This window comes from Vanessa atalanta, chromosome 12 (genome assembly GCF_905147765.1).
Source record: "Vanessa atalanta chromosome 12, ilVanAtal1.2, whole genome shotgun sequence".
NCBI lineage: Eukaryota > Metazoa > Arthropoda > Insecta > Lepidoptera > Nymphalidae > Vanessa > Vanessa atalanta.
The window spans coordinates 93,479-118,777 of NC_061882.1; the positions used below are offsets into that span (position 1 = coordinate 93,479).

The following is a 25,299-nucleotide window of genomic DNA, read 5'->3' on the forward strand; positions in this document are numbered from 1 at the left end:
CCAAGAACATTCGACTACTCGTTTGTACCGTTTTCCGAACGCTCTGGGCTTCCTCATTGCATTCATTACACACTGGTTTTTCGGTAGAGTACGTGCCTTGCACCGAAACAGTCGTGACTCTGTTTTAAGTTGAAATTTACTTTCCTTAGACGAATCTTTAAAAGAATATTACAAATAAATCAGCGTAGTAGAACTTATAAATTCAAGGAAATATTCGGCAAGTATTTAAAATGAATATAATTACAAAAGTCGGATGTATCTGTTTCGCATCAAGCGCCGCTTTCCCGGCTCTGTCGGTGTTTGTGTGTGCTGTTTAGACTATATCACGTTAACTGCATCGAGTCGGATTTTATATGGGTTATGTGTAGAAAACATTTACTATAAATAATTACTCGTCGGCGCTAATATTATCTTCTGTTGCTCATCTAGCTGAAGTGTTTGTACAGGCGCGTCGGTAACGGTAGGCGGGCGGAGTTGTGCAAGTTACGGAATGTTGTGTGAACGAAAACCGCTTGTAATTATGTAACATTATGTGCGTATGGGCTTTTGTTAAAATTATGAATGCCCATTTTGTACATACTCGATATCCTTGGCCTTAATGTCGGCGCTTTGAAGTGACCGCTTACCGCGACCGGAGCTGTTAGCCATTTGCAAACATACGCAAAAAAATAAATACTACATATTAATGGAGGCCTTGCGCACTTGAATGGATGAAACCGAGTGTGGAATTAATTAATAATTAAAGTAATTGTTACTACACTTAAGATATTTTTGTGCAATATTTTTTTTATATTTATTTTAAGGTCATAACTGTCTAATTTCGGTAAGTATACTAAGAATTTGTAAATTTATAAACAAATAATATTTTACCGATGAATTACAAAAATAATAATCAGATAATTTGAAGTTTGTATGTTTTAGTGCTCAACTGTGAGAAAAATGTTTGACTCGAACTAAACATTCAATGAGTGAAGGATTTTATAATATTATGCATTCATGGTCTTTAAGTCATACGTAAGAAGTAATAACTGTGATAAATGTCGTTCTGGCGAATCGTTTGACGTTTCGTAAAAACATTATTTTTATAGAATGATTGTCATTATTTTTAACTTAAATAATTATTCAATTAATATGATAAAATTTGTTAAAAAATGTAGTTCAGTAAACATTGTCCATAATGATAAAAACGTGATTGTATCGGATCAAATCTGCATATATGCAGATTACGTAATATATGTCCATAAAATACATAAAATCGTAAAGATGTATAATAATTACCGGGTGTCTGTCGACACACTCGCAGATTACGTGTAAAGACACTTCGGTCCTCGCTTAGATGGCGTTTGCCCTTTGAAGGGAATCGAAGATCTCTTATCGCTGAATACGGAAACTACATTCATGGCTCGACACAACACATGCAGGACGCCGATCTTGAGACCATGTTAATTCTATAAATAAAAAACTCAGACTTGATGTTCATTTATACTTATCGCGAGTAAGCGGAGGTGCACCTAAGTTTTTCTATATTATTTTTTAATGAATACAGTAAATACTTTACTAATGATATTTTCCAATGACAAGAGTCCCTAAAGCGCGTCGACAAGTACTGCGAGAGGTACCGCGACCACGAGGGCCCGTATTCCCGAGTGTTCTATTTCGCATCCAGTTACTCACCGTCACTATTTACTCGCTAACAGACGCCCGCTTCTGCCATTGACCTTGTGTCGAGAGATTGCGAAAAAATTATTGCGAATATCAATTATGATAGCTGCAGCTGTTTCCCAACGATTGGATGCCGAAATAAACTGACTAACTTTGAAGAGTATAATATACGTTCTTAGGCTCATCGATGATAAGAGCCTTCGAATATAAAAGTGTAGATTTTAATCAAACCTCCTGTTTTTAACAATGATTTCGAGTTAGTACCTATTTACTTTGATATTAAAATAAAGTGAACGTCCGCCCACCTATCGTATTTGTTTAAGATAAAGCATCCCACCTAAACATCGTCGTAGTTTTAAAGTAATCACGCCGTGGGCTGTCCGATGGAGCCGTAACTAGCACACTATACATGCCGTTAATATAATTAACTATTTAATTATCGCATAGATTCATTCAGTGGGCGAGCCGTTGTATAATATAGGTGTATACTTAACGCTTTAATGACTACTTACTACTGAGATTGTCGCCGAATGAAAATATTAATAATATTGTTATTCACGATAACCAATAATTTTATGTAATGTCTCTGAAAATATGTTAAAGTTTAACATTTTAATAAAAGTAATTATATACTTGTGATAGATATAATTTAATGGCGATATGTTCTCTTGGCAATTGAATCAAGAAAGCTTCATAACAAATATCTAAAATACTTATGTCCACAACTATATATGTAAAAATAAACAAAAAAAACTTCATACCTACAAGGAGTGTCATGCTGACTGCAGATATCTTGCCTGGTCACGAGAATAGCGACGTCGTGGTGATGGGGGTCTTTGTCGTCGTTGGGGTTCAAGTGGTGTTGCCAGCGACAAAACGACGCGAGGGTCAAGTCGGCATTCGTAGTGACGGCCAGCTCGGGCGCCGCGGCTGTTTCTTCTACGAGGATGATCTTCACTACCACCACTTTTATGTAATTCCCGATGGACGGGTCCATGTATAAAGACGACACCTGAATAATGTTCATTCACATGTATTTTATAAGCAAATATACATTATTCATAAGACGGTCGTTCAGTTATTCGGTGTGAAAAAATAGTTTGCATAATATATTATATCACTAATTAAGTGTAGTTTATTTTACATTCTATGCGAGTTGGCACATATATTATTTATCATCGCAAGTAGTTGTTAACAAATCGTGTCCGACACAAGTGTTTTGTATGATCGCTCACCATGTTCATAATAGTAAGTAGATAAGTTTCCAAGTTGCCTTGATTGTGGAAATCGGTCATAGACTTATCGGCGACGAGTAATACTTCAACGTGCCGAGGTTTGCTGACAGACCGCGTAGCACGTTTCGACGCTTCATAATAGCGCCTCTTTACAGGCTTATTGTGAGGCCGATTATATTTCTGAAAAGATAATAAAATAATATATTTCTATGGTATAAAACATCTCAAATTAAAATATAAATGATTAATTTAAGCACCTTATTATATCTAGATTTATTTACTTCCTCATTTTCGTGGTGAGTTTTGAAATTCTTCGTCTTCCATTGATACGGAGGTTCCTTGGTAGCGCAGTTCTTTGATCTTTTCCGCCTTCGTCTCGTTCGGATACGCCGTGGTCGTTGCACGTACCTCGGTGTGTGATACGTTTTATTTTTTAAATTTATTTTTTCTAATGAATTACTGTTCTCTGTTGATATGCTTTTTGATGACGTTGACGCCGACGTCGGTAGAAATCTCCTCTTTTCCATTCTTAATTTTCTCTGATTTCTTCTAAACGCGGCAGGGTCTCGTCTCATAGCTTCCAATCTTTTACGCCTTTCTTCTAAATAAACGTATCGACGGTGATCTATAGCCTCTTTTTGACTTCTATTACTGTCTCGTTTGAGAACATGTTCCGCACTATGTTTCTCGTTATTATTCCTACTCATATATGCCGCGCCATGAACTTCCCTTTTTCTTCTATGGAATGCTTGAACTTTATCAACAGCTGATCTTCTGAATATGACGTGCGGTCGCCCGGGAGAACCGTCAGTGGGAATTTGATTTGAGGGTTCAATCCAATATTCTCCGTGCTCTGTCCGTAGAAGTCCGGCCTAGAGATGAAAGATGAAATAGATTATTTGTTAAGATTTTATTTATTTATTTTTATAGTTGGCAGTCGTCTCAGGTATATATTACTCATAGCTGGTGAGCTCTCGGACAGCTCGTGACTTATCGTCTCGTATCGAGTAATGTTTGTAGATGTAAAAATTTCTAAAATAACACAAAATAGCGAATCGTCTGTTAAATGTCAAACCGGTTTGAACGGCAATGGGTCAACAAATATCGCGGCTGTTTGCTGCTAACGTTAGATAAATTGATTGATAAAGAGGCCGACGCTGTTTTGCGCAAAATTTAATAGAAACTATTCTATCCGGATGATATCTTGTGCTGTCTCGGTGATCGCGCATGATTGCTGAATGATTTATATTTGATAAGCAGAAACTAGAAAACAAACTAGATTACTTTCGAAGATAATCAGCTGAACATAATAACAGGATAATATTGAATGTTTGCTGTCCATACATACTTGAAATGGAGATTGATAATAATAAATAACTAATATTACCTACAGCCTATTCCAATCGAATTAGGAATAAAGATAAATAAACCTTAAATTTGCATATTTAATGCGGTTTGCGAATAGCTCCGTTACATCATGCACTACTAAGAGTTTATGATGAGCATATCTATATTTGTAATATAATATTATTACACTTAACTACTTATATTCACTTTAATTTTACTTCCACAATTCCGGTAACAGTTTCGTTGACGTTCAAAACCATTTTTTCGCAAATCCATAGTCAATTTGTTGTCAAATGTTGTTTATTTAGCTTATTTCCTCTAATGGTTGGGATAGAGTATACGTACAATTATTTTCGACAAAAAAGCGCTTTATAATTACGAAAATTACAATTTTAAACGTGTTAGTATATACATATAATTATGAACATCCTCAAGACATAATATGTCTCTGCGCTGTTGTAAATGCACCCCGCGGCCTGCGAGTGACAGTCGCGGACGTTGGCAGAACGAGAGTCAAGTACGTTACTAATGTTAGGTTCGTTGGCAGAACGAGTTGTCAAGAACGTTACAAATGTTAGGTTCGTTAATTAATCATAATTATATTATAAAAAGAACATGTTACCGAGTAACCAGTCTTAGCATTACTCGTAAGCGAGTGTGTCGTAGTGTGTTTGAACAATCTACCACCGCTGTCCACGTAGTCATTAAGTTGAGCGACCGGCGAGCCGAAGCCAGCAGTCTGTGTGTCGCCGGCCTTGCGACGGGAAGGTCGCGAAACTCGCCTATTCTTTCTAATATTATTGATTATTTGATTTCGTTGTTGATAAAAGATATGACAAAAACTTAGAGATACATATCTTATATGAGTATTTCAGTCATTTTTGTACGTATTATTACGAACATATTTTGTTACGGGTTACGTTTTCGTTAGCTTAGTACATAGTTTACTTTCACCTAAATCGTGTATTTTGCATCTAACTATAATAATAATAACAAGGTTATTTCTACTTTTTTATATGCAAACATATAATTAGTTTTTTTTTATAAAAATAGTTTTTATATTTTTATACCAACATACATAAATATTTAATATATTAGATTGCATTGACATTATCACGAAAAATGCGAGCAAAAGTTCAGCTCAATCGATCTGGTGGAACTGGTCTGATATTCTAAAGATTTAAGTTTAACCCAAGCAAGCCGACCGATGCAAAATGAAGACGACGCGCTTGATTGCAATGCACACATATCTATTATACGAAATAGGATTATGGCGAATTAATTGTTTGTATGTTAGGTAAGTGTTGATATTAAACAAAACCACTTGGATGTCGCTGCCGGTCAAGTGGCGGTGAAGTGGACAAGTGATCCGTATTACGGATCACTTGTCTTGCTCTTTATTACTTTAAAATAGACTTTAATCTGAGAATGTTTACATTACGTTTTAAAGTGTTTGCTTTCGGCTAACGTGTATTCGTAGCTTGAAGATATTTTTGCATTTAAATATTTACTATTATAGTAATGTGCGTTAACAAAACCAATTACAAGATGCGCTCTGTGTCTGACACAGTTTAGTGACAATACAGAAATACGTTGTTCCGGAATCGCGCTGGCTACTGTTTTCGACATCATGATTGTTCGTAGTTCAAGACACACTGTACACTGTATATACTCGCATTAGGAGTGTTTGTTTATATTTTCTAATAAGTAGTACAAATTAATGTCTCTGGTTTCTGATTTTTGTAATGGGATACAGATACTTCGATTGGTTTTCCTTGCGTATTACGTCGTAACTAAGCGTTCATTATCTCACCTTGGATCATACAAACTCGTTTCCGAACACCACATATTACCATAAAGAACGTAACAACAGCTACGCTTTATCGCAGATTGTTTCTCGTACGCGGAATTATTTAGAACCCCTTTATACACGTCCATATCTCGGATGGCGAGTGACGAATTTGATAAAGTAAAACATTTTTATGTGAAATCTTATATAATGTACGGGAGCAATACAAAGTAATTACAAGTTCAGCGCTGCATTCGTTGTGGAGTTGTCTCATAAATCAATGAAGCGATCATAAGTTGCGAAACTTAGCACTCTCTACGAGTGGTGCCAAATCAAGTTTCACTCCACCGTCTCCCGGAGTGACGCGCTGCAGTTAATCGAAAGTGTCTCCGGAGAAAAGTCGCCGGGCCGCCAGTCGGCGATCTCCGCGGAACCGTTTCAAGCGATTCGGCCAAACGAATACTTTTCTATTCGTTTCATATTTTTTGCAGAAAATCACTTTCGCTTGACACAATGAGTTCCTGGTGTCACTTTCCGACCGTTGAGTTGCGTAAAATGTAATTAAGGTTTTAGATAACTTCTCATGCTGTGATTGTTATAAGCCCATCGGACCGTAACAGAGTGAAGCTATTCGACGATTCACGTATTATTTCTCAAATGTAAAAAACATTTGACAAACGAAGAGCTATTTGAGAATGACAAGAGGTAGGACGGTAAATGAAATAATGGTACCAACAGTAGAGGAAGCGAACCATCTGGCATAAATTACAAAATTATAATTGTTGGTTTTTATATTTTGTATGTAACTATGAGTTAACAACCACACACTAATATTATTTTACAATAAAAACTTATCAAGATTGCATTTAACGCACGACTGAAAGGTATCAAAAAAAGACGGCGATGAATATTACGAAAATTCTATTATACAAAGGTTGAGAAGTTAATGGCTTATATGAATAAATTAGGTATAATATTAATATTTATGTTAAACGTAATTATATGCTCACGCTAATATATTTATGATTCAATTTAATTTAGTTTTAAATTTTGAAATAATAGTAGCAGACATCTCATTTGGTAAAGTCTCAACGATATAAAAATAAAAACTTCTTAGTAGAATTATAAAATTATAAACAACATTTTGCAAATTTAAAAAAAAAAACAGTTCCGCGATCAGATAACACATTACAACAATAATAAAATACTACTCATACGCATTCAGGAAATCATTTGAAACCTAAAAAAAAGAATTTATGAGATATATAATATATAATACCTTACTTTATATTCTACTTAACCTGACATTTAATATTAAGGCTCGGAGCACACGAGAGTATCTATGTTTTAAATATACTTATAGGTACATCGATTGCGCCATTATATTCTACCGAAGGATAAGTCGGGGAATGCATTTAAATATTTAATTAGATAGAAATTTAATTAATAAGATTGATTATAAATAAAAGCAAGATTCAAAGACGAAAGGACATGGTTTTATTTTGTTTGAAAAACTTAACCAGCGCGGACCGCACGTACGAAGGTACGAGAACAAATGTAGGGCCGGTTTAGGATTGTTGGTATTTTTTTAGCAATTGGCATCTTTAAGAGATTAATGGTGAGTACAAACATTATTCGGCCTCGCGCTGCTATACATTGAATACTACATAATATGTATATTATACGTTAACCGACATTGACTTTGACGCATATGATTTCCTAGTTTAAATTAATAGATATTTTGTAATCAACCCTTGTCTTCTCAGAAAAATATCACCGTACTGATTTCCTAATAAAATCGCCTTTTTTGAGTTTATATTATTCACCGCGCCGCTGGATTGGTGGGGACAAATAACGCAAAATTTTCTTGCTGGCCCCGCACGATATTTTCCTATACCAGGAGTAGATTATAAGTAAAAATGAACCTTACAAAAACTAAGGCGGATAAGAACCCGCCGCTTTCAATCACTTGATCAAGCATTTTGAGTAAATTAAATTATTTTGAAGCTATGGTATAGTTGTTCCATAGGAATTGACTTACTATTCCATCGCAGGCAGATATGGCAATGTTGGACTTAGGTTGACCCCTCACAGAGCCGGTGTAGTGGCAGGAGGTGGCCGACTCCAGCGGCCGGTCTCGCGTGCGCCCGCGCGCGCTGTGTCTTTCTACCACCAATGCCGGTGTTATGAATGTCACTGAAGGCCTGCACAAAAAATACTTCATTAATAATACATCACTAAAACGCAAACACCGAACCTTAAATTTCAAAACAAATCATATTGTATGAAAATTCATAGAATTACACTTCAAACTTGATCGACTGTAGAGTTCGCATAACAAATGATAAATTAGTTCGGTGGCGATGCCTCGTCCCATCCTTGTAAATTGAAAGTAATAAAAAAGTAATTTGAAAATGTGTATGAAGTATAAAAGATGCTTCAGATAAGAAACGCGGAAGTTTCAAGTTGAGGGCGCGCAACTTGCAAGTGTAAAATTCCGAAGCGCGCTACACAATGGAAACATGTACCGTAAATACAGCGAGAGAATGCTATAGTGACAACACAATAAAGTGGTATTTATTATAAACTGTGAGCCCCGCGGTACTGGTTCCAGCGTATGGCTACACGCACACCGAACCTCGGCCGAGGCATATAACATATATAAACAGGGAGATGGCTGCGAAACGCTGCATTCTGCAGTTATTACACCGTATGATGCCTTTAACATTAAAAACGGTGTCATAAAATCCACTGTCTGGATCTAAGGCGTAAAATTATTTTAATCGTCTATAAAAATCGTATCGGAATATTCGGTCGAACATGTTGGAATCAATTACACGAGCGTTCATATGATTTCATTATATAGAATAGATATAAACTGAACAAATAGAATAGAAACTCAATTATTTACCAAAGCACAAGAATTTTGTCCCTTTGTTGTTTATAACAATTAAATTGATAAATTGACTCTATCCGCAGGGAACATATAATTATGTAAATGCCGATAGGAATTAAATCGTTTCTATACTATATTATACGCACTAAACTCTGATAATAAAATATATGAAATGATATTTAAAATTCGCAATTATTTGTTAATTGATTTTAAATTAGAAAGTTCATTATGCAGGGGGTATTCTGTACATTGAAGTCTCCGGTCGGTTTACAATGTTAGGCTTGCATTTAGTATTTGCTTAATCGCCGCAATATAACATTTTATTACTTAAATAAAAGCTCGTTTGATTAATTGCTATTGTAACGGTTATATTATTTCCCATATCTCAGATTTCCAATTGTTTAATTACTTAGTCGTAAGACAAGCGGAACAAATCAAAAAATGCCGATTTGGATTCCTTTTTGGGACTCTTCCGTCGTTGTTTTGTCTATTTTGTTTGTTCTCAGCCTACCTTCGTCCGGTATTGTGATATCTATCATTGATACAGAACTTATCTTAGTAATGTTTTCATCGACTCGATTAGTACTTTTACAGAATATGGGCGCAATTTATAATGAAGGACAAATGTACAATGAACAAATCTTGTTTGTTTGGGCTAGGAACCGTCTCGGGCGTACGCGGAACGACCCAAAAAGTTTAATCACAATCGGATGTCTGGCTCGGGAACGCATAGAGCGCAAACATACAAACATTCACCATTATTTATATAGACAGATTATAGCCAACTATAACATTTTCGCAAGAATTACAACTACAACGAATTTCTTAATCGTCTTGAATTTATTAAAGTTTTAAATATTTTGCCGAGTTCAATTCGATCGCGGTATTAACGATTAATTTAATTCTCGATATAATTTGCAATTACTATTTTACTTATATATATATTATAATTAAAAAACATTTTTGGAAAATCATATTTTTTTAAGTGATTAATATAAAATACTTGCAATGACTTAAAGCGTCGACGTTTCCCGCTCAATGTTAGCCGAGAGCAATAAATTGCACTTTTAAACGCATATCGGCTAAGGCATCTGTCCACGATGGCGACGACCATAAAAAGTAGATTTCGAGTTAACATGCGGTCAAGATTTATCGAGTAAGTATTGCCACGAACAGCTTTAGATATCGGACAGAATACTTGGTATGCGACGATTTATTAACGGAGACAGAAAAGGTGAAGATAACATTACGACTTCATTTCCAGCGGAGTTGCGGCGTGCGACTCGAGCGACTGGAGCGCCTCGTCGTCCGTCGCCGATAGATGATAAAGTGCAAGCGGAAGCCTTTTTGCAGGTAAATAGCACTTGGCTTAAAGTGAATAAAGTTAACAGTTAGTACATTAGAATGCACATCGCATACTTAATGTCTCGTAATTGCCTCCGAACACTCAGCCTTGGGGAACGTGAGCTGTCGATCGGCGAGCAAACAGTTTGAGTGGCGACGAACGGGCAGATAAGATTCATTACAGCAATTAGTAGAAGCAAATATGGTCGGCCCAAATACGCGTCTGTGACGTCTGCAGCGAACACATGTCCACGCAGAGACACGGCCGCCGCGCCGCTACCAACACGCGACTACTGACACCCGGCATCGGTTGGCGACACGTCGACGACAACTACTCGTTTCTAATCCTTTCGCGTGTTGTGTGAACTAGTACTATTTGACTGAGACAATTCAATGATATAATAAATATTTATGGCAAGCGTCCAAATTTACAGCGCTTCAAGATCATGTTCCGAGAACTCGACGCTTTGTTGTGGGGTAGTAAAAAGTTAAAAGAACATTATTTTTATGGACGAAAATATTATCTTTCAAGATAGTAAGCGTATTAAAAGTCGCATACAAACATAGTGTTGTTGATGTACTAGTATTTATGTATTTTCTATGTACAACTACGAATGTATAAACTGATATCACGCGGCTAAAATTCAGCAATAGGAGTTTTCTGTGCGCGTCTGTGTTTCTAATCAAAAACTTATATTATTGTTATTGTTTTTTTCAATATTGGTGCAGGAATATGCAGGCTAAATTCAATAGCCTTGCTTCGATACGTAATTACGTTCATACTAAAGCAGACGCAAATAACTCCTGCAGGCGCTGTGGTCTCAACGGCCTGTGGAGTGAAGCCTTTATTTTATTGGCTTTTTACGAGGCCTTCGCACTTGGACCTTGTCATATAGTTATATTGAAAGTAAAGCGATTCTGACAAACGCATTTCATTTTACAACACAGGTAAAGCTAAAATGACAAATAAATTGGAAATGTAAATTGTTTTCACACCTTACAGTTGCGTCTGAGGCTTCCCTTTAACAGAATAGTTTCAATATTCAACTGTAACACTATTTGTAATTCTCAAATGCTAAATCAGCTTATAAAAAATAACTAATAAAATAGTTTAATATATATACAATAAGAAGTCTGTAGTCCACAATGACCTTTGACTTGGTGATGCGGCAAAGCCCTTCTGGATACGTACCACCCGCTCGTCACATATTGTATTACCGAGTACCTTGTATAGTTGTGTTCCGATTTGAAGAGTGAGTGCGCCAGTATTATTACAAGCAAAAAAGGCGTAACATCATTGTTCCCAGGGTTAAGCCTTCCCTTATAGCGCATTGGCGATATAAGGGAAATTATTATTTCTTGCATTGCCTGTGGTCCAATTGCCAGTCCGCCTACATTAGTACATAGGTACATTAAAATAAAAAGTAATTTCTGACATTTATTACATTAAGCCGCATAACGGATTTGGTATATAACAAGGGATATGAATTGTTAAAAACTGTTTTGTTCGTGAGATTCTAATTTCTTTATGAGTTATAATTATAATTCGTGTTATATGAATAATTTAAAAAATAAATTAACAAATTGAATCATATAGTTTTACATTTGTGTTACTTGTGACGGAGACACCAAAAGTTATAGAATATATTTAAAGAATGCGTAATTTGGATGTGTTGGATTTGATAATTAGGATCTACGCGGAAAATCAAGCATATCGCACAGATTATGTTGGAATGTTGTAGATTTATTTCTCCTTTATTTTTTGAGTAAACTAATATGGTAATACTGACAAAGGAATTAAATAATGAAAAGTTATATGACTTATTTCGAGCCTAGCTGCAACCTGGCACAAATAACCTGTCTGGCGCAGGCGCGCTGTGCCCGACCAGTGTTACCAATGCGAAAATTTATTATCGATGGCGCCAATTTAACTACCATTAGCTTTACAACGATTAATGCTTTACGGAGTTCTCGAGCCGCATTCCTTTTTAAATGCGACCTGACAAAAAATCAATTTAATATTAATAGCTTAACGCCTTCGCTCTTCCAAGTATCCTTTATACCGTAAATGTGGCTATCATATATTATTGCCGTTATAGCCTTTTTTTTGGACGCAGTTGGTAAAACAAAGTTAATAACATGTATTTATACAGTTACACTACACGCGTGTATGGGTGTTGTGTTTTATACAAAGCATTCGTTGACGCGTCGCGCCGATGAATGCATAAACAATTTTAACATTGACCTTATAATATCACAAGTTGTATATAAGTATATTATGTAAAAGTTAAGTAAATTAATCAAATTTATCTCTTTTTACAATTATAAATATTTTGTTTATTAATCGAAATGAAAATTCGACGACGAAATGTTTCTTAAAAATGTCGATTAATAAAATTTAGGCTTCAAAAGCACGAACGACCGTCATGGCCAATTGCACTCAGTCATTGTATCGCAATAATTGCCGTATAAATATGTATGAATCGATCTCCGACGATGATCATACGGCGGTTTTCAAATTATCAGTTTTTACAGCTCCGCCATTAAAATGCATGAGCATTGTATCTGGGTTTCCTGAATACGAGTGGATACTTAACGAGGTCGCAGGTACGAGCTGTAGCTTTCGAGTATAAAAACGCTTCTTGTGTAAATAAGTTAGCCATCAATCAATATTCCGCCTGTCGGCTGCCGAAGTCAGTCCGTGTCAGTGTGAAGGCTCATTCGCGTTTGGTTAATAGTTACGTTTTGCTATATTTTGTAGGTCACCTCGCCATATAGGAGTTGGTGGTCGCGGGAAGTCGCGGTTATGCTATAGAAAGTGCGTAATCACCGCATTTTTGTATGAAATGCGTAAAAAAGTGCACGGGTAAGTTCTCGGTAGGTTCTCGGTAGCGTCGCGACCTGCGTGTCGGCGTGTCGGTCACACGAGTGCGAGTGATAGCCGTCGTTCCGAGAAATGATTGCATGAAAACGCGACGCTTCCGCGGTGCCTTCGCTTTGATCCCCATTGCATTGCAGTTACTCAATGATTTAGCCTTAATATAAACTGTGCCAGCGTTATCTAAACTGGGTCTACCGACGCGCTAATTTATCTTTACGCTAAGAGGCATCGCATTTTAACCAACGCGCTTTTCAATCGTTACAGCTGCACGCTGCTCCAAAACTTCTAAAAAGGAGAGGAGGCTTTAGCCCAGCCGCGGGGCATTTGCTGCTCAATGTAGATATCAACAGTAAAACCATCAAAACAAGTGAAGTGCAGTTTTGTTACTCATCAAAGTAATTCATAATTTGTATAATGTCATGTCGTCAAAGTGTGTCGCATGAATACTACAAAAAGATCAATGAGCCATCATCACGAGTGACTTTGTGTCGATTTGATATGTATTTATTCGTTATTGTACTCAGCGATCCAATTTTGCATCCGGGATTATACCGTCACCTTTCGCGAAACAATTACAGAGATCTGCTGCTCGAATAGAAAACGTTATGATACTCAAAGAAAATATGTTTTCAATGAGGCCGTGTACCGAATAAGGAGGGGTCAAGCGATTGACAGGATTGAAAATATTTCAATAAAGTGTGCGGCGGATAAATAAGTAGATTTTACCTCACGTCGGGAATCTCTCGTGACCTAAGAAGGGACACAGAGCGGATAGAAAATCTATAGAGAGCTCATATAAGGGCATGAAATCAGAGGAGTGAAGTGTTTATATTTTATTCAATGAAATGTTTAAACGTGGAATCGAGGTTAAGCTCGAATCGTTTGCAGTTTATTTTTCTTGTTACTGAGTTACATATTTCTGATCGAATGTTTCGTTTAATTTCGTCTTTAATTTGAAAGTTCTTAATGATTTAAAACAGTACTTAGCAATATTGTGAATGTTTTCATTTATGTCTTATCCTTTATGTTATTCGGCAATACTTTTTACAGTGATTAACGTCCGCAGCCGAGCGGAATGATATATCTGTTAATTAATCAAATTGTACCCCGATACATGCGGCACCGACGACGAGTGCGCCGGAGATCACCGGTCGGCTCCGTGCAAGTTTAATATTCTCTTTAAATTAGTAGCAAATTAGTATAGTTCCTAGGAATTATTTAAAGTAGCTAAGCTTATTTTAAAGTCCGACTATTTTCATCTAAGACCGGGTCGTATCGATTGTATCTTTTCATTTATTGCATTATTCGCAACAAGAATGCTGTTCGGAACCAGATCGGGAATTCATTAAATCGAACTCAAGATAACGAGCTACAGCTTAAGCTATCAGTGAAATTGTGTAACTACAATTTTGACATGTTGCCTGAAAAAGTTAAAATATTTACCTCTAGATAGAAACGATAAGCGCCGAGGTGGCTTATAAAAATAATGTAATGATTTCAGGGTTGACTTATCTAGGTTTATCATTCCGTCATAACTTATAATATAAATTCCAGAACAGATTTAGATGTCTGGGGAGCGGCAGTCGTATTTTTATTTATCTGTGGTAAGCAATTGTTGTTACCCATTACATCTGTTGTGACTAGTACGTGAATTGTACGCTTTGTTTATATTATGTGTGTACTAGTGTATCTAATTTTTCATAACTTATTTAAAATATACAAATACATATTGCTATGTAATCGTAGCTTAAATACTTGCTTAACCTCTCACTTTACTCGTTCTCATAGTCCTTGAATCTCCGATCGGTTAATCAATCATACACTCGCTGTTTCACGGCGCTGCGCCGGACGACTCTGCCAGAAATAACTAATAATAACGACCAATATTCAAATGTTATGGGAATAACCTTACGTATGTACCATCTGCTTCTTATTCGAATTTGCTCAGTCGTCTTCTGGCTAAATAGCACGACAGATCACGAGTTCGAATTCAGCACACCGAAACGCAACTGGATCGTTGCGTTGCGTTAGGAGAAACTCCCAAATGTAAACCGAGACGCGATGAAATGCGATCTAGCTTACTCCCAAATGGAACTCATAGAAATGCCTAGAAATGTAATAATAACATATTTTTGTACACGTTAATGAACTTTGAATCTCGCAGTTAAAAGCTGAAGTTTAGAAAAAAGTGCACAGAAATAGCTGGTAAAATTTATTAGCACTGCTCCCGCAAGTAGTGCGTGCGGTGTTAGGCGCGGGGCCAACTGCTTGTACGAAATTAATATGTAGTTGTATCCAAAACAAATAACGAAGGATGTGGTGCGCTTTGCATCCCGCATCCATTTTGTTGTTGTATAAACAAATTATTTTAAAAGATTTAGGTTTCATCCGTAAAATACCGTAAATATCTCGCGCTGAGTATCATATTTTTAAAGTAATAGTTTAGCGGAATAATTTTATCGTTTCACTTCACTACATTCGTCGAACTCGAATAATTTAAATGTGGAAATCCTATACCAATATTAATCATATTTTGCTCTTGTGTGCAATTGATAAATTACAACATGACATTTCATAATACTAAATACCTATCCATTTGAAACGCCTAAACATATTAAAACATTTAATACGGACGATGTAAATGAAACATGTTTCATTCGCGCGTGCGTGTGTGTGCATATTTTTTTATTTTTGACTACAAATCATATAAGGTCGTAAGACAATAAAAAAAAATAAAGCGATGACAACTACTGCTAACGACAATAACAACAAAAGTTTCGCCGTACTAGCGAGTAATGAGTATGAGATTAAGCAATCCAGAGGAAGGCATACAGAAACTCTAAACCTTGACTTTGACTTTGACTTAGTCTAAGTGCTGATATGAACATACAACATAATGATGTGTGTGTCGCGTGTCCCTCAGTGTCCAGCAGACGACAGACGGACAGACGGATTTATTAAGATTTATGTTTATTCCTTGGAAGTCGCCCGTTCAGCGTTCAGTGGAATGGTCGTCTCGAGGTCAGAGCTGCAGAATCTTATTTGATAAATGAATAATATTTTTCGCTTTAATTGCTTAATTAACTGCTTAAATAACTTTGAAATAATATCGACTCACGATCGTATTTATTTATATATTTTTACAAATTCAGGTTTATGACACTGTTCCTAAAATTAATAATGTTTTTGTTCCTGTTTTTGTTTTTAGTTTTAACCTTTTACTGACATAGTTTTTTCATATGCTAACACCATATGAGTTCAAGGTCTGAAATAAACAAATTATATTTTAATATCGTTATTTTATAAAGACAAATATACAAATGTATGACACAGTAAATTGTATTTTTTAATTATTTAAAAGTTAAAACATAATAAAGTAACACAGACAAAACGTCCACCAATTTATTTACAAGATAGATCGAGGGTTATCGCTTTATAATTAATTATAACTAACGTTCAAGTGATAATTTAAGCATTTTGTTCGTCTCATTAGCGTTCGGTTCTGGTTTGCGGTAAACTTCAGGAAGTTATTTGCTGTTCACTTATTGAAACAAATTGGCAACTATTTGTTAGTTTGCATCCGGCGTCGCAAGGACGAGAAATCTATAATAATAATATATAACACAGTTAGACTCGCTTCAATAATGGGAGTATGAGTTAATATTTACGAGACAAATAAAAATTTCCTTCAAAGAGGGCGAGGTTACGTCAGTTAAACATTAGGTTAGAACTTGATCAGTTTTTTTTAAAGTTGTTCTATGTTTATAGATATATATTTGTGAGTAAATGATATTTTTGCTTCCTTGTATTGACTGGCTTCGATTCTATACGGGTACATAAAGTAAAACAGACTAATGTCCCCACATCCAATGTCAAATTGAAAGCCCAAATGTATGTATTTTGAAGTTAAAATACTTCACTTTCAATTTCGGCCGGCGATTCTTTTAGACGAAGCTGACACGATGGAAGTACCTCGCGTTTGCGATATCATTAATCTTGATTTATGATATCAATATAAGTTTGTTCGTATGATGAATTCATTTCATACATCGGGCAGGTGGGCGTTACATAATGGAAAAATATCACGATGATTAACTTCATTATTTAATTTAAATTATGTTATGCTCGTAAAGAGAAACGCTTTGTAGTCAAAGATAATTTATTTGTGTAATTTGAGATCTAGTACGAAATGAACGTGTTCTACGATAAGGTTATAGAGTCATTGGCGTTTGAAATAAATACGAGGAATATCTATCTCGCAGTGATAGCGGGCACAAGTTCAAATACACGAGAAGGTCGAATTGTAACAGATGCGAAACAGATCGCGTACAAACTTAGAGAGCTCGGCTCGGCTCTGTCTTCGGGAGAGTGGACCGAGGATCAGTCCGCACTTCGGGAACTGTGACTGCGGGGAACGCCCCTGTTCCTCCTCCGACACACGAACGTATATTCGAATAGTAAATCGGGTAATTAGTATCTTGTCCTTAACTATTACTTTCTTAACTTTCTTTTCCGAACCGGTGGTAGTGTTTAATTTGATAATCACTAAGTAAGTGTGATGCTTCTATATTGAATAAAGGAATTTGATTTGATTTGTAACTAACGGTAAGATATTATTGAATAAAAATGAATATATGAATTATTATTCCGATAAAAATAATTTGAAGTTATTTCGTTTCGTACATTTCGATGTTGATCTTTGAGTCGTTAATTTCAGAATTCCAGAGAAGATATATTGTAATGATATATCTGAGTATTAGCATCTACTCTGTGGTTTCTGCATGACGGTTGCAGACAACACAGTTTTCAAATGTATTTAATACAGGTTTTTCATTTAAGTGTGGGTGAATAGCACGGATCGCACCTCGCCAAACAAAATTATCGCAAATAAACACAAGGCAAGAAGACATCCTATTTGTAGAAAATAGAAAACAAAAAGAATGTCTTTCTTGTCTTAAATATTAGTTTGAATCAAGATCTGTCTATCGTTCCTCCGGTCCTTGATATTTGGTTTTGCAAACACACCGTCCGTAATATTATTGATAATTTGACTGTTTCATTGTTAGCTAAGCAAATTTCCGCGAAGGTCTCAGTCTAATTTGTCAATGTGGCGCTTTGCTCAGACCATAAAGATTAACCTGGATTGCTTGTGAAAAATTATCTTCGTGTTAAAACTTTTGAAAAAGGGCATTTATGTTTTCAGTTGAATATTTTTGAATAAAACGCGAGCGTCACAATATGGTAATTACCAGCTCTATATCCGCGCGCTCGTACATAATCCGACTGAATACAATCTGTCATATTGTCACATGTAATATTACACGGTTTCAGTTATCATCAACAATATACTGTTTGGTAATACCTCGATATACATTTCGCTTTTGATATTCTCGTACGTAGTGTGCGAGTACATGCGTCACTTTGATATCGCTACGGTCACTGCTCTCTTCAATTTTAATGCATAATATGCGAAATTGACGCTTATCTGTGCAACAGATTGTATCGAGTGGCGCGATTGCCGGCTCGAGTTGTGTTGATCTACGTCAACGTGTTACGAAGTGTCCTAGAATGTTCTTTTATCACTGGGCACATTTTTATGGGCATATAAGATCAAAAAAAAAAGAAAAAAACGATCAAGCTATGAATATAGTATTCGTTATAGAATTTGCTAGAGTATGGTAACCGACAAGCAGCTTGAGGAAAAAAGTATAGCTACTCATTTTCATTACGTTAGAAAAAAAATGAGCCGAGATGGCCCAGTGGTTAGAACTTAGAACGCTAACCGAATCTTAACCGATGATTTCGGGTTCAAACCCAGGCAGGCACCACTGAATTTTCATGTGCTTAATTTGTGTTTATAATTCATCTCATGCTCGGCGGTGAAGGAAAACATCGTGAGGAAACCTGCATGTGTCTAATTTCAACGAAATTCTGCCACATGTGTGGAATACACAACCAACCCGCATTGGAGCAGCGTGGTGGAATATGCTCCAAACCTTCTCCTCAAAGAGAGAGGAGGCCTTTATCCCAGCAGTGGGAAAATTGACAGGCTGCTAATGCTAATGCTAGAAAAAAGAAGAATGCTGATAGAAGAGGAAGTGTAGGGTAACTTACTTCAAGTCTAGCCTGAGGTCTCGTCCGTCGACTGTGAGGTTGTAGTGCACCGCGTGAGGCGTGTCACGCTCCGAGGCGTGCGAGTCGCGCCGTGTGCGCGCGTGTCCGTGCGAATGCTCCAGCTCGTGCGAGACCAGCTCGCCGTCCCGCGTCACCTTCACCGGCGTTACAAATTGCACTTGCGAAGTGTCCAGGTGTTGGTGCGAGTAGATGCCTGCAGAAGGAAACAACTTATTGAGATGTATATTTCAAATTGAAAATAGTAGCTCCGACTTTATACACCTAGAGACCTGTCAATACCCTCAGTATCGAGTCAACTATCTACCCATTCGACCTTGTTAATACTTCTTTTACTCGACGCGTAACAATAAATACCTAAAGTTATCGTTTCCTTTTCCGATGTTACTGCAACTTATAGACTCGTATAACAGACACTGACACTAGGTCTTCTCTCGGCTATATTATCATATCAGCAAGTTATATCTAAAATAAAAACATACAACATGTACATACTTATAAAAGCCTGTTTCTTTCCTACGACAATAAGTTGGTATAATTGTAATTAAGTAGTCATTTTTGCGTTAAGTTTGATAATTAGTTTCAAAGTATTCGTTTACATTGAACACGGATATAATTATTTGAATAACATCAAGAATAATGTTTTTCTTGCAAACATACATCTAATTATACTCAGCAGCAGAAAGCGACCATCGTATTAGTCGTAAATCTTAACTCAGACGTAAAACAATTCATAACAAAACCCCGCCGTCGAGCGATGCTATCCTATTAACAACATTACAAGTGTTTTTTCAAAATTTTTGTTATTTCGCTATTTCTGTCACTTGCATATTTTTAGATGACTTCGCTTTCCTAGAAAAACGGAAACTATCAAAATATAACAGCATTGACCTGCACGAATAACCTCTTGCGTTTACATTTGGCGCGTGTTTGTTACTGATGATGCAAGCTGTCGCACCACGTCGGTAATACGACGCGGCTGCTCCGTGCGACGCGGCTTCAGCCATAACTTTTGATTGTACACACGACGCTTAATTCATCTGTCACATTTATATCGCCTCGCTAAATGTGCTCGGTGTCATGCACATCGCCGGGACTTAAATCACGATCCACCGGGACTCTATTAGCCCCGACATATTCTTATTTTCCGCTTTTATAGTAAAAAGAACACTGATAGCAATACGACAGTTAAGTAAACAACATTAACGTAGGATTTAATTATTTTGGCTACACTATTTTATATAAATTAGCTGACTTGACTTTTGTTACAACGGAGCTGATTTCCATTATTTGTAAATATTCTGTTCGATTTAATGATACGATATTGTGTATGTACTTACTTACAATTCAAGTACCGTTTATTGTGTTATTAAAAAACAATCGGTAATATTAATATATGTGGTTATCTACCAGTAGTGTCGCGTCAGGTCAAATATTGTCCTTCTCTTTGTGCACGTCCATGACATACAACCTATCGAATGATTTAAGGTTTAACATTTTTCCTTTTCGAAGTCTATTAAAACATTACTGCCAACGTGTTCTCGTGTTATTTTTACTCATTATGATAAATAGGGGTCAATGAAACAATGAATGTCAACTTAGAAAATGAAGAACATACTCTAGGTCATTGTCGCGCCCTGAGAAATAAACATCACTTATTGCTTTTCACAATATAAAGCGCAACGTAGTTGTCTCCAGAGACGACACGTTTCCTTCATGTACTTATAATTTCACCTCACGTGGCGGTGAAATATCAACAGGAAATAACATGTTGTTTCTGATGAAATTCTTCGACGTGTACCTAAACCAACCTACTATATACAGTGTCATGGAATAATATAATTTGTCTATAAGGGGAGAGTACTAAGTCCAGCCGTGGGATAGTCACGGGCTGCTACATTTTATTCTTCCTGAGGTGGGTCACCAACACGTGTAAAGCTTTTGTTATCAAATTAACATTAAAAGTATATCATTCTATACAAAATAATATCGATAATAAAGCGTCGAGTTTTATAGTAGGTATATGCAAATTTAGTTAAAACATGTATTTTAATTAACGAAAAATAAAAACTATTGAGTTTCTGGCCGACTCTTTTCGTTATCTACATTCTGAATCTTGTGAAACGACGATGCGCGAGCAGTAGGATTCTATTCGAATATATTATATTACCTATTTCGATTTTCGATTGAATATTGTAATGAAAACAATATTAAACATAACATAGTACTGAGGTTTCTTGAAATGCGTGCACATATATTTTAAACGTAATTATATATTGCTCTTTTCGTTTTAGTTCCGAATCCAAATTACTTTTGATTTCAGTTTTAAATTTTAATTTGCTTTATCGTCCTCGCACGTAAACATAACAACCGTTCTGACCAAACTATGATTATTAAAGTAGATTGTACGTTAAGCCGGTATTTGCAGTTACGAGCTGTTCAGGATCCGTATAAAAAGTATATTTAGCTCTTCAGTGTCAATAATATAAAGTATTATTATTACCCGTCCGCGGTGTAATTACATTAAATAGTCAGTAGGCAACTTTCATCATTCAGTAATGATGTGGAACAACTTGACTAATTTGGGTAAATTATCATCGGCATCGGCATCGACACATCACTATGATAAATAAAATAGAAATATAATCTCAGGCGCCAGACTGTACACGCGCTGGCTGTATTTTATATTTGATGCATTTATCAAAGATCCAAAAGTCTGCCGGTGATCATATGAGCAATTTCCTAAGAAGTAGGTTCGCGTGGTCAGCTGCAGTCAGCAGTCAGCACCGCGTAACGCTAGTCATTCGACACTCCGTTACTAGTAAGGCCACACAGGTTTCACTTGCAACCTCACATTTTTCCCATTCCTTATAAGTGAGGGCATCTCTATTATTTTAAATACACAGTTTTATTTTTGAATTTCGAACCAATACCACGCGCTGATTTAACTCTTTTTAATATTGTCTTACGTTGCCAAAAACTCGGTAACAATTACGATTAAATAGTCTTTTTTATGTAAATTATTTGGACCGACTCATCGTTTAATGATACAGGATAAAAATAACAAAAAACACAAAAGGTTATCAGTTAGTCATTACACATTATTTACCTCGCGCGCGTACAAACCCATAATGTAAAATATATATATATATATAATAGATACTGTGTTATGATAACACCTAAAATGATTGAAGACGAAATAAAAATAACGTCAGAAATAGATTGTGATTGTGCTTATTAAAATGAGTGTCGATTACATGACTTGATATAGTTTTTGTGGCGGCCGCGTGGGTGCTTCGGTCGCTAGACAAATGCTCACAAGCGTGTTCGACTAGGGGCTTGGCAGCAATTATTGTCTATTACCCCGGTGCCGCCCCCTACCGGACTACATGCTCGCGTCTCGCGTCGCCAGAGCACCGACCTCGCCGTGCGTGGGTGGACATTTATAAAGAAAACATAGACAACAAACGTTGCTTCACTTTTCTCTGAACAAAGATTTGGCACGATACGCTGTCATTTACATTGTTTACAATTACGACGTTTCACGCAGAGGCTCTTCATTGCGTGACATTCAAAGTATCGGCCTTCATGTGCGACATCCAAAATTCTGACACTTGGAAATAACTACATAACAGGCAAGTGTATTCGGCATATGCAGTTTCCAACACCTCTATAAAATTAAAAATGACGTATAATTCGACCGAGTGACAACTGTTGACGTGGCGCTGTGACGGCGTCATGCAGCGGTATCTATTCGTGTGTATCGATATTTTAATATCATGAGGCTGGAGAGCTTGCTAAGTTGCACGAAGTTATCTAACTAGGTACTATCCATACAATAATATGCTTTTTGCGAGTAGTAATCATAAACGTCGCTTAATATGGCAAATTATATAGGACTCTATCTAACGAATTCTTTCTTATTGTTAGAAAAATACTGTGTAGTAATCTGCCCATAAAATTCCTTTTAACAATATTTCGCACGAGTACTGGATGAAAACGTATACGTGTATCGACTTCATATGCGTGCCTACATTTATCGACTTTATACTTTATACGTATAAAGTCGATACAAGTAGGTACGCATCTAATACATTTTTTTTTCAATTACAAAAAAAGAAACCCGTTGCTAACTCGCGAAGATTAATTTTGTATAATATGATAAAGCAAGTTACATCATTCTTAATAGTAGTTAATCAGAGTAAGTAAACACAGGTATTATGCGCGCTGCGACAAGAACTAATGATTTTAAGGCTTTCACGCAGAGAAAATAATGATGAAGCGTGTCTATTCTCTGTATCTGAAGAATATATTTGTTTACCAATACCATCGATTTGTTAGAGATCATTTATTTTATACACTCGAAATCATTTCAGTTTTTTTTTACAGAACGGGTAATAATTATTTTACAATAAATTGTTATTCATCGTTGATAATAAGTTTATTTTAATAAAATAGGTAATCTGCGTCCGAATCGTACCTTGACATTAAGTATCGTGATCTAAAGAGATATTATCTTTTATCTGTGTAAGACGAGGGACAGCTGACGTCACAGTCGCGTCACTGACCAAGATTCGCTAGTTTTCTCCATAGAAGATAAGATTTACTCTGCAAATATTGATACAGTTTGATAAGAACAGATCGTTATACTTTACACTTTTCAGTGACAAATTTTGGCTATTATCACACATTAATGATAAAAAAATTATAAATAATTGTACTCGTATTTAAATAACCTTGAAAATTGTCATGTCATAGCGAAAATTAGATTTGTTTTCGATTACATAATAAACCATTATAATAATTTAGGCATAGGTAATTAAAGAAATTAATTTGATAATTAAATCGCAGAAATGAGTTTGACCAGGTCAACGACCCGCCCGGATGGCTACAGGGTTTGCATAATAGGTTTGTTTTGTAAAGCATGCCAACGATTGCTGTTTTATGGTCTGGTTTCATTGCGCTCATGCCTCATTTGTGCGTGCTTTCTGTTTGCTCTGGACTGTGCTATCCATGGTCTATTTTCGACATGTTATTGAGATCAAGAATAAACTATGCTGCGGCATTGCGTTTAAGTAATTACTTCATTTCTGAAACATCGGTGAGAATTCGTGCTCGTTGTGTTGAGTAAAGATCGAACTTATTTTTAGGTAGATGTGTTTCTATTCATTTCGTTGAAGTTGTTTAACTGCAGTCGTTCAATGAATCGGAAAGACGACGTAATAACTACTTCGGTCTATTTAAATATAAAATGCGGGTTTTTAAATAGATATAAATCCGACAATTCCGATTTAGTAATGCGACACTACTGTAACGTGAGATACAAATCCTTAAAGATTTGCACGCTCTCTCACACTCGACGACCTTCATACTATTACTACGTGTGAGTCCCCATCTGCGTAAGAATCTGAGACGGTAAAACCTTTCAAGGATACTTTTACCCCGGAAAGATCACTTAAAACGTGTCCATGCAACATTTAAAAAACGAAAAAGTGACGCATGAGGCCTTCCGTCTAAATTACCAATTTTATATTTAGCATTTAAAGTGGTTTAAATACAACATATATTTACAATAAGAATACGAGCAGACACGACACAGTGCTAATCCTAAGCCTACACGCACGGAGGAGATAATCCCTCAAAGGTAATCTCGGGCCGTCCCTCGGGACTCGACTCGAATCCAATTATCAGCATTTCAAACTCGCGAGTCGCGTCGCGCCGGGCACACACAACTCCCGAGATTAGCTTTACAACTTTATACATTTAACATTCACATTATCTCTCCATCCGTCAATTTTAATTGCTTACGGTTATTTGGAATTCGTGTATTATTAGTTTATCTTGTTTGGATGTCACATCAATAGCCTGAAGATACATATCGAATTGCTTTCAGATATTTGTGTAATTATTGAAATTGTAATGGTTTAAATTTATTTTAGAGATGGAAAATAATTCATTATAAAAAATACACCCATTAATAATATGACAGCAAAATATTTGTAATAAGAATAAA

General features: G+C 36.2%; 1 protein-coding gene across 2 annotated transcripts in view; it reads right to left on the reverse strand.

Annotated features, from left to right (window-relative positions):
• LOC125067640 (A disintegrin and metalloproteinase with thrombospondin motifs 7-like) overlaps positions 1–25,299 on the reverse strand; it is a 66,545-nt gene that overhangs the window by 19,007 nt on the left and 22,239 nt on the right. For both annotated transcript variants that reach the window (XM_047676340.1, XM_047676341.1), the window contains exons 3-7: positions 19,269–19,482; positions 8,075–8,237; positions 3,155–3,769; positions 2,898–3,077; positions 2,424–2,674 (exon numbers count right to left, since the gene is read on the reverse strand). In XM_047676340.1, the coding sequence (XP_047532296.1) occupies positions 2,424–2,674; positions 2,898–3,077; positions 3,155–3,769; positions 8,075–8,237; positions 19,269–19,482 (1,423 nt within the window). The remainder of the gene's footprint in view (positions 1–2,423; positions 2,675–2,897; positions 3,078–3,154; positions 3,770–8,074; positions 8,238–19,268; positions 19,483–25,299) is intronic.